Genomic DNA, 11,698 nt, shown 5'->3' on the forward strand with positions numbered 1-11,698 from the left:
CACACACACAGACCCACCACACAACAAGCACAACAGTGAGATCAACTTCAGAACGTCATTTGTAAAACTAACAGAATTAACCCTGATTTAGGATGGATCATAGATTTCTGCTACGGAGGAACTTTTATAAACAACAACACAAAACACACACAACACAACAACACTACTACTTTGCAACCTTTTATATGTGGTGGGGCTATTAATCCAATTGCACAATAGCTACAGCAATCGTTTTCCAAATGTACTTTAGTCTGAGGCCTCTATTTTAATAATAATGAACAAATATGAATATATGTTATCTTTTTGTATTATTAGTGTAGCTAAAGTATATATTTATATAACATAATAATCTAATTGATAATATACATGGCAAGGCAAGGAAGTTTATTTTATATAATGATATCTCATATATTCAATGTACTGTAACTTTTAATTCATCGTATCTTTTTCTTTTGATGTTTATTTGATTAATATTTGCCTTTTAATCGAGGCTTTAAATTGAATTTTCTTAATGTCTTTCATTTTTGTAAGCCGCTTTGATTGACTTGTGCTGAAGGTGCTATATAGCGATAAACTTGCCTTGCCTATAGCCTTTTAACACGAGGCAATTCAAAGCGGCTTTACAAAATAGAAAGACTTAAAAGATAAAAACGCTTAGAAACATTAAAATAGCAAAGATAATAGAGAATGAATAACGTAGGTACATGATAAAGTTACGTGCACACACACACACACACACACACACCACACACAGGGCACACAACACCAACACACACAACCACACACACACACAACACACATACATGTATATACATCACTTCAGGGGACATTACATTGACTTACATGCATTTCCTGGAGTCTTATCCTAACCTTAACCATAACTAACACATGACTAACCCTGACCCTAACCAAGTCTTGACCCTAAAATTAATGATTCCTCCATTTTGTCCCCATAAGGGAGACGAGTCCCCACACGTGACTTTGTAAACTGATTTAGGTCCCCACAAGGATAGTAATGATAGGCCAAACACACACACACACACACATACACACACACACACACACACACGCACACACACACTGCCCACTTCTGCCAATCACTGCAGGAAGAGGAAGATTGCTTCATCCATACTCAGAGTGGGAAATACTAAACTTTGTTTTTATATTTCTTAATGAGATATTTATGTGTTTACTTTGATAACGTCTGCATCGATGTTATTATCTCATTACTTCTTTATTATTTTGTGCTTTCTTTTCTTCTGAGGGGTATAAATGGTTATTTAACGGTAAAAATAAAATGCCAATAATTATCTATTACTGTATTAGATACTATATATTACTATAGAGTTACAAAATAATTCACAAACATCACGAGACATTCCGACACCAGAGAAACATTGATTATCATAGATTAGTAAGCAGAGGTGGGAGTAAGTCCTACATGTGCAAGTCATGTGACTCGAGTCCCCACCTCTGTTAGTTAGCCTGGTGTTTACCCTTCAGGCTTCGCGTCGGGTTCCCTGATCAGCCTGTCGGGTGTTCTTTTCCCCATAAGGATCGCCTCGCTGCACATTATCCCGCTTATTACACGGCCATATACTAAACAAACTACAGAGCCCATTCCGTGTTCCTGTTAGTGTTTACTTCCTGTCTGCCTTCTTCTAGTGATTTATCTGACGTCCAGCGCTCCGTCTTTTAACCTATTTTCCTTTCTCTTTCTTGATCCTCCTTAGCAACCTTCATGATAGTCCTTGACAGTGGTCTGTACTGCTGTATTAACAACGTGTCACATGTTAAGAATTTACAATCAGAATCGAGTATTCAACTCAGCCGTGTAATAAAAGTTGTTAGTAGCCTTAAGGGCCTACACAGCTGTTATGCTATACCACATTGCCCTTCACTGGATGTATAATGAGCTGCACTAAACTACATTTTACCATTTAAAATACCTAGCCATTCTTATGCGGTTATTTTGGTGAAAGTAACTCAAAAGTAATATAAAAGTAGTGTAACTCATTACATTTCAGAGACGGTAATATTGTAATGTAACTTAGTACTTAAAAAAGACAGTAAGTAATATGTACTGTAGCTTATTACAAGTAACTTGCCCAACACTGGTGAGGATACTGTTTGGAGGACTTTAATGGAGCACTTGTGGAGCTTGCATAAAGCATTCCTCTTTTAATTGAATTTGCATATGTTTGCAAAACTAAAATGTTGTCTGCTTAAAAGTCTAGACTATTTTAGCAATTAATGTTACATCAATACACATTTATATAACTGTTCACGCTAAAGAGAAAATAAATAAAAATAGCTTTGCTGTTGTAAGTTAGGCTGCAGACCATTGGTGATTGATTGATTGATTGATTGATTGATTGATTGATTGGTTGATTGATTGATTGACCCTGATGTTTTGGTTCTATAATCTCAGCAACATTTTGGCATTTTACCTGCATTTTTTACTAGATCGGCAAAAAGATTAAGTATACTACAATTCCTGGTAAAGTATTGCCAACCATATGTTTGACGGCCCTGACATTGAGGGGTATTTGGTTGAAACCTGGACTCCATCTTCACCTTTGCAGACTCAAAGTCACTGCCATGGTGGACACATAACAGTGTGCCGTATTTATGTCACCACCTCAAGTCTGCGAAGGCGAGAGACTTCAAAGACTTGACTTCACAGTGCAGAAAGTCATGGAGATCAACACAAACACAGAGCATTACAACTTTTTTCAGCAAAGATCAGCAGGGTTTCTGCTGGTGTATTGCAAGCCTTACCATGTTTGTAAGTTGACCTCCCGTTAGGCTTAATCATTGGTTTGTAATGTGTTTTTAAGATGTGGTGCAAACTGTACTAACCACACACAGGGAATGTAACTAATAACTCACCACACAGGGAGTGTAACTAATAACTCACCACACAGGGAGTGTCTTTAACACTAGCGAATATGGTTAGAGAGACATTTAGAGAATACAGAGAATGTCCGTGTTTGGTGGCAAGTTATTAATTCTCATTTTATTAAACTGCTTATCTGCCACCTCCATCTGCAGATCATATCCATTTAGCCCACTGTACTAAGGTGGCGAAAGCGAGTGTGAGGAGTGGAGGGAGAGAAAGACCAAAGGAGCAAGCAGAAGTTAGGACAAAGAGTGGAATGTGTGCGGAGTAGAGCAGGTAGAAAGAAAAAAGGCAGAAGTGAAAGAGAAGGAGGGAGAAATTAGATGATACATCTTGGCAAGTAAAGTAAGGGAGAGACATGGAAATGAAGAAAGGAGCCAAACGAGAAGAGAAAAGGAGAAGAGAGGTTTCAACATGTAAGAACATGGTAAAGGGATTTTACTCTTCCTGACTGTAGGCTTATGGTTGAAACACCACAGAGCCCCTCAATGTTTCTTTTGGATGAAAGAAAAAACACCGGTAACGTGGGATGAATCCTGAAGTGAGGACATCTCGAGTGTACTCCTCCAAATGTTTTCAGGATCCCAAAGAGAATAAATCCTCCCTGGCATGCTCTAACCAGAAGATCAATGTCACAGTGATATAGAGTGTGTAAAGCACACATTATTTACAGATTTTGAGTAGGCAAAGCTATATTTGTGCGGGTAAACCAGGCAAGGAAAGACAACATCGCATTTTCCTGAGATGTATGATTCAGGTTTATGGTTTTATGCTCATGTTAATGTGGCAAAGCGTACATTAAAAAAAGAAGCTTGGGACTTTTGCTGAAATATGTATTGATACTAATAACAACAACAAGACATTATTTAAAAAGTTGGTAATCACAAAGATGAATAGAGCCACAACACAGCCAAAGACTCCGACAGGGAAACAAATGCAGGTGATCAAGAACAAATCTGTCTCACAAAGTCATTACCCGTCAGCCTTTAATCCTTCCTTCATTTATTTTTCAGTTTTAATTGAGTCTCGATGTAACACTGTCTGCCACACATCATTAACTTTCACCTTGGCTGGAATTCACACTCTTCTTCGACACTTCTTCCCCTATATATATTTGGCTTGTCGCTCCTTAAAGGCAGCAAATGCCACTCTTTTAATGTCTTCAAAGCTCATCCTGGTATTAATCATTACTTGATAACTCTCACAACAGCAGGTCTGGCCACCCAACATGTTTGTTCACATCCCTGGGTGAAAGGTGATTCATCTTGTTCAACGGTCTTCTGTCTAATCCTCTATGACCTGCCTGTCAGAATGCTGTAACCCCCTCTCTATCTATCTTCCACCTATATGGTCTTTTCTGTTCCCAGGAGAATTGAGTTGACTACACTATACACCTTCATGATGAGACCTCAGTGTTTGCTCTACCATGCTATATGTACAACCACAGCAAAGAAATCCATAGCTGTCAAGCTGAAATTCAATTACAAAACATGTTGTTGATGGATGTATCCTGCCTTTCTATTATAAATGCATGTACAAGCGTCATGTTGTAGTGAGGAGGGTTACATTGCAGCCCATATTTCAAGCTGGTGTCCTTCAAATGATATACCCATTCAACACGACTGCAATGTCGACTGCACCAGGGAAACTGATATTCTCCTTTGATAACACGTTTCACAAATAAGTTTATATTCAAAGTCCACAGAAGTGCGCGTATTGAAGAGGTCACGTTGGCTCGATAGGCATTGGTGGATTACTGAAAAAGTCAAACATGCAGGGTTCCCATGGCCTTCAACTACAAAATAGAGATACACACCAACCACGAAAAAGAAACCAAAAATGAAACCAAAACAACTACAAAAGATGCAAAACGACCGTAAAAAGAATACATTAATAACAAGAGACACAAAATCACAAATGTGTGAGGAATTAACTATAAAGATATACAAGACAACAACGTCAAAAAGACAAAATAACTACTGTATAAAGTGTTGTCTCATAATCCCCCGTGTGGTGTTTCAGTTACTTACCTACTTAATAACTAAAGATGTCAAAAATATCTCACAGAAAAAAAAGTTGAATATTTTTCCCATCAATGTAGTTGAGTAAATGTATAAAGGAGAAGAAAATGAAATCATTATACTTAAATATAGTCCACTACTTGTTCTCTATGTACTGTAAGTGTACTGTAATATAGTTGAGACTTGTAATAATAGGATGTATTTAACAATTAACTACTTTTTCAACAGGTATGTCAAAATGACTGAGTGTAATGTGGAAGAGATGTTTGGTGAGTGAGCAGCAGCATAATTTGCTTGAACAGTTACGCTGAATAAATGAGCAAACATGAATAAGCTGTCATGGCCGATGTGGACTGATAGCAATCAAAACGGGCACATTAGTGCACATGAATTTAATTTAAATCATGGGACAACCATTGTGATGTAAAGTAGAGGAAAAAGAAAAACAGAACCAGGAGAACATTTGTATCTCGTGATCTGCTTGTAAACAAGTGACGGTCATTTTTCAAACATTGACGCATCATTTACATTAGGACAATGAAGGGTTCAGTGTGATGTGACCGGAAACAACAATTATCACCCAACAATGAGTATCTATAGTGACTGCCCCAGTTGCTTTTCCATATTCAATTACAGGCACAGTCTCACCATAACGCACAAAAGAATAACATTTGCATTTTATCTCACAAATGAAATTTAGAAACACCAGGTGGGCTCATTTGTATAAACCTGCAAATAACCACATCACGTAATCGTCAAGATGTTGACGGTGTAACATTTGAGACAGGTCACCTCGCCAGCTTCAGTCTGGAAATAATTATTTAGTGCAGAAAAGGACTGACGGCCACAGTTTGAGGTTTGAAACACAAGAATACTAAGGAAAATACCAAATATCTTATGCATTCAACGTATAAGGTAGAAAGGCAGTCCCTATTCACATCAAGTGTTAATCAGCCATCGTCCTGTGATTCAATAAATGGTCCTAAAATAAAGCATTATAGTGAAATGAGCTTTGCATAAATTAGAACTTTATAATTAAAACATAATTATTATTTGACATTTAGTGTGCATATGAATTATGAGCTGGCACTAATAGCAAAGCGATATGAATCAGAAAGTGTACGTGCCTGTCTGTGTTTGAAACAGGACGTGGTGTGTGTGACTGACCACACGACCGACGTTTGGTGGAATTTGCTTTCGCTAATTCTCTTACTCTTACTACTTTTAAATCCAGGCTGAAGACTTTTCTTTTTGCCGCTGCTTTTAATTGAACTATTCATATCTTAAACTGTGCTGTAACTTTTAATCATGTATTTTTTCTTTTAATGTTTATTTTTATTATCTTTTCTTTTTAATGACTGTTTTTAAATGCCATTTTCTTGTAAAGCACTTTGAATTGCCTTGTGTTGAAAGGTGCTACATAAATAAACTTGCCTTGCCTTACAGCATGGAGGGTGAGATCAATACAGGGACATCAAATGTAGAGGGAAATCAACAATCCACAGACATATTTTAAAGATCTGTACAAAGGATCTAAGGTGTGCATATTACATGTCGTCAGTGGGTGAAAAAATTGCTTTTGAAACAAGACGATTTTGCAAGCAAGGAGCTTTAGATGGAGGGGCAGGAGGGCAGGAGGTTTTTTTTTTCATCCTTAGATAGTGCTTCTGTGATCCAACTGATGGGAGGGGGGAGTCATTCTGGAAGAATGATTGACTTTGTTTTGCAGTTTTGTGCGTGAGTGTGACTGTCCACCCTGCCTTCCCAAACAGTTACGGATGGAGTATGGTCTCAAAGGCTGGCTGTGTAAAATATGTGGGAGGCTTTGTTTTACTTTAGAAAAGTAATTGACTGTTTCAAGGAACAACATTCTTTACTGGGCTCTCTGTTAATGTTGTCAGTATTGATTACCATTTAAGTGTGTTGCAGATTTGTTTTCTTATTAGACTAAGTAACACCTTAAAGGATTTTTGTGTAGCAAATCGCTAGCTCCAGCCCAGGTTGCGCTTTAGGTGGGATCTGAAACTGCTGACCACAGATTTTGATTATCCCGAGGCACATTATTTAATAAAGTTGAAGTAGCCGCAGCTTCACACATAATCTCACTGCATGAACCTGAAGTATGTTTGGAACAGCTAACAACTAGAGAAAGACCAGAAGGTCAATAAATCCTTCTTGGTGTGTCAGAAGATTTTGATGATTAATAACTCTGAATGCTGTGTGTAAAAATGCTCAATAGACATGAAGAGCCTTTTTGCATCCACATGTTCCACGTATCTCTATCATTATCTTTTAGTTGTGCTCTCCTTCAGCACCCACAGAGCCTTTGTCGATGCAGACAGTGAGCCTGGATCTATGAAGAGCAGATGAGACATTTACAGGAAAAAAGACAAGAGAGAATAGATTGGAACAACAGGGCTGTATTCTGTGTTTTAAAGAAATGTTTTTCCCTTGTCAAATTGAGTAATAAATCCCAAATTGGGGGCGGAAAAACTCATTTAAATTCAGTTCCAGGTAAACTATTTTATATTAAATTCTTACTCTTCTCCAGGGGGGAAATGCTTCTCTGTTGATAGGGTTGTGACGATTTTAGTTTTAACTTCTCCTCTCTCTCCTCTCTCTCTTCTCCTCTGAAAATAACCCTGACTCCTAAAAATTAAGTTCCCACAGAACTAAACTGTATTCTCAATTACGTTTAGCTAGAAACGTATTTTCTCCCACGTTATGTTCATTATGAACGTATCTCAAATACGTTTATTTTCTACATATCTTTGCCATTTATTGTCTTGCTTAAGATAATGATAATAGTCATTTGTAAATATCATTTTAGAGCACACATTTGAAATCAGTAGGCGAGGCTGTAATTTCGCCAGCTGTTACTCTCATGAGTGAGGCAGAAAATAATAGAGTGGTGAAGTCACGCCCATCTACTTAATATGGAAGCCTGTTTGCGCCACAGAAAAAAAAAAAAAAAAATCCTGTAAGTCATTATATTGACTTAATATCTCATTATAATGACTTAGTTATCTCATTATATTGACTTAATATCTCATTATATTGACTTATGGCGCATTTCCACTGCAGCGGGTAGCCCCGTTTAAGCGTCCTTAAATCGTGCCAGGCCAGTTTTTGGTGGCCTTTTCATATAGCGTAGCACCGGCTAGCGGGTACTTTTTCCCTCTTTATCCGGCCCCATAAAATCGTGGTTCTATCAGGCCAGGGCCAGGGCTNTTGACTTAGCTATCTCATTATATTGACTTAATATCTCATTATATTGACTTAGATATCTCATTATATTGACTTAGTTATCTCATTATATTGACTTAGTTATCTCATTATATTGACTTAATATCTCATTATATTGACTTATGGCGCATTTCCACTGCAGCGGGTAGCCCCGTTTAAGCGTCCTTAAATCGTGCTCAAGCGGCCACGCCAGTTTTTGGTGGCCTTTCCATATAGCGTAGCACCGGCTAGCGGGTACTTTTTCCCTCTTTATCCGGCCCCATAAAATCGTGGTTCTATCAGGCCAGGGCCAGGGCTGAACTAGTGACGTCAACACTCCCGACTGCTGATTGGTCAGAGAGAATCGTCACAAGATCGCGCGCGAGATCATCCCTAGCGTCGCATATATATCTAGAAGCAAGNACGAAAACATCGTAATCGAAATAAAACTATTATTTTTTTATTATTACTTTTTTTATTTTTTTATTAATTTTTTGTATTGGTTTTTCAGTTGAATTATACTTAGAGTTCAGGGTAATCAACTGTTACAAACATACTGTTCACATTTTCTTTTCTCCAATAAATTGATGTTTTCAAAGGAAATGGATAATCGTTTTTAATAATCGTGATATCAATTATTGACCCAAATAATCGAGATTATGATTTTTGCCATAATCGAGCAGCCCTACCAGGAAGTCAATAAAACAGATAGACGTAGCTGGAGCCGGCGTGCTGATAACAATCAACTAACATTCCTGAGAAACGCTGGAGAGAAGTCGGCAATTACAGCTGCAGAAAAGGCATCGAGACATGCTTGAAAAACAAAAACGTCTTAATTAAATCAGATGGATTAATGGCTGCTGACATTAACTTCTCTAGTCTTTTAAGTATTACCTTGATCTTTTTACAGACTTGTCCAATGTGTATTAGCACGTAGGAGGAGGATGTAACCTGTCCAGGGGTTTAATATTATAAAGACCTGCATGAGACAGGTCCACTAATGTGCGCATTTCTCTTAAGCACCGTCCTTATCTTATAATGAGAGTTAAGTGGGTCTTTCTTTCTTTCATCATTCATTTTAATGGCTCATGGAGACTTAAAGGTGCCGGCATAATAGTATGTGGTCGTTTTATTTCCCTCACTTAAAGAGAGAAATGCTCCTCTCATAAAAGTTTAACCAACACAATGGTGCTCTTTGATTGGCTAAGTGCATGTATAATAACTGCTACAGGACAGTGTGTTAGTGCGGACCTCCAGAATCAAGCCATTCACAAAACAAATGGTCCAAGAAGGATTTTAAACCATCGCTGCACAGCACTTATACAATCTACATGCACTTAAAGTAATCAGATTATTCTATCCTTTGGACAATAACCTGATTTCAGAGTCATCATGTAAAAAGGAACAACCAGTTTTCTTTAATCAAGTTAACGAGTTAACCTGGTTAACATGACTGGATTCCAGCATATAACAGGCAGTCTATGCTCAACCTTCTTCAGTTTGTAAATGTGTCCGTGCACTTCACAAGTACTACATCCATAATAATTGCAGACTCCATCATGTACCACCCACAACATGTATAAATCAATGTACAAATACAAACCATATTCAATTCGCAACTCATTTAACTCATCCTTTCTGCAAAGACAGTCACTACACAGATTACTATCAGTGTCCAGTCTATCTCACCTTGTTCTTGAAGTAAACCTCAATAGGCATGAGGAAGCCTGCGTAGCCCGACTCCTCCACTTTGTACGGCGGCTCCTTGCATACTGCAGACAGACACATGCATGCCAACGGCAGCAATTCGATTACTCACATTTCATTTATCAATAGACTGAGCTCTAATAACTGAATTAATTAATAAAAGTCTCTCTCTAAAATGAAAACAAGTTATGTCATATTAATTTGAGAACAACATGTCATGGCAAACAAGAAACTACCATGAATTCAATGTGAGGAACAATAACCTGAAGATTGAAAACAGAACCTTTTTTCACAATTATTATGATAATGAAAATGCTGTCCACTTCGCCCAGTTTAAGATGTTGTTTACTTAAACACAAAACCCTGTGAAACATACAAATCAATCATTAATTGGATCTAATTTGCTTAGGGATTTACAGTGAAGACACATTTATAAAAAAGCTAGAAATAACAAAGACAAGAAATATGATGTTTTTTCCCCGGCTATGTGATATCCACTAGTCTCACCTCTTTTGGGTTTGGGGAAGCTATCGTGGAGGCGGAACACGACCTTCTCTACAAAGTGCTGGATGTCGCCGGTTTCTGGCCCTCGGACAAACACCATCCAGTCGTGGGTGAAGCCTTCTGATGTCACCTTCTTCCTCAGCTGGGCTCTGTGGCCCAACTCCAGCTTCACCTGCACCGTGCACTGAAAAGAGACAAATACAGAATCAAATACTGTTTACTAGTGCTGGGGGGAAACGATTATTTTGAAAACGATTAATCGGGCGATTATTTCATCGATTAGTCGACTGATCTAACGATTATTTTTCTGTTAGAAAGAACAAAAACCTAGACCTCTGGTGTTTTAATAAAAAAATATCACCTCAGGTTACGAGGTAGTCACCCGAAGATTAATACCAATTACCGTAAGCACTCATACCTGTTACTACACGGTGGTTGGTGCAATGAGCCGATATATGATAAATACGCTTCGGTTATTACACATACTGCGTCTTAGTGGTCCCGTGAATTAGTAAAAAATCTCATAAGACAAATATCACATGAAAGTATAACGTAAACACTCCTTGATTTATGCATGCGATAGCTAGGGAACTTCACTGTCTTCTATGTCACCCTACCTTGGTATCCTCTCGAAAATAGGAGAAAACCTACCCTCCCTTTTGTCATAAGTACACACACAAGACACATGAAGCTTACAAGTAGACGTCCGACGCAGGACGGTAGGCGTCTCTTCCCAGGAAGACGACAATTCGTCTTATGCTACACTCAAACGGCGATGATCTGCCTACTCTGGTGTTGCTCAGAACATCCTCATCAAATACGTATGTACTTTGGGCTGGCTACTATCGTTATCACGATGGATCTACGCCCGAGCGACGTGTCGGGCACTACCACAATCTATCATTGGTCTTATATACAGTCGTTAAATTGGGGAGAACGACTTTACCATCGATTCAAGTGGGCAGACACGTTAGTACTCCTCTCGTAGGCTGGAGATGTGAGATTCGGCCGATGCACTTGCTCTTGTCCTTGCTTCTTTGTATATAGTTTCTCTCGATATGAGTTACAATCACCAGTACTTAATAGCCATCGTGTTGTGTATAATTGTAGAATCTAAATTTCCGAAAATTATTGTCAAATATCCTAAAACAAAGCTCGTGAATATCTACAATGTACAAGAATATAAATACAATAAGGCAACAGATTGGATTGCTGGTGCGGATACCGTATAACGTGGGTACCTCAGTGGTCCTGTGATGCTATCTCAAAGCCACGCGTCAACAGTACTTACTTCATTACAAAAAAACCATAAATAAACTCTATGTAATACAAAAAATAT

At 38.2% G+C, this 11,698-nt stretch overlaps 1 protein-coding gene across 1 annotated transcript in view; it reads right to left on the minus strand.

The window, feature by feature from the left end:
* Positions 1-11,698, minus strand: part of LOC104965358 (receptor-type tyrosine-protein phosphatase alpha-like) — a 30,329-nt gene that overhangs the window by 13,267 nt on the left and 5,364 nt on the right. Inside the window, exons 2-3 of the mRNA XM_010794314.1 lie at positions 10,363-10,543; positions 9,838-9,920 (exon numbers count right to left, since the gene is read on the minus strand). Of these exons, the coding sequence (XP_010792616.1) occupies positions 9,838-9,920; positions 10,363-10,543 (264 nt within the window). The remainder of the gene's footprint in view (positions 1-9,837; positions 9,921-10,362; positions 10,544-11,698) is intronic.

The sequence above is a fragment of the Notothenia coriiceps genome, unplaced genomic scaffold (genome assembly GCF_000735185.1).
Source record: "Notothenia coriiceps isolate Sejong01 unplaced genomic scaffold, NC01 NC01_scaffold00037244, whole genome shotgun sequence".
Lineage (NCBI taxonomy): Eukaryota > Metazoa > Chordata > Actinopteri > Perciformes > Nototheniidae > Notothenia > Notothenia coriiceps.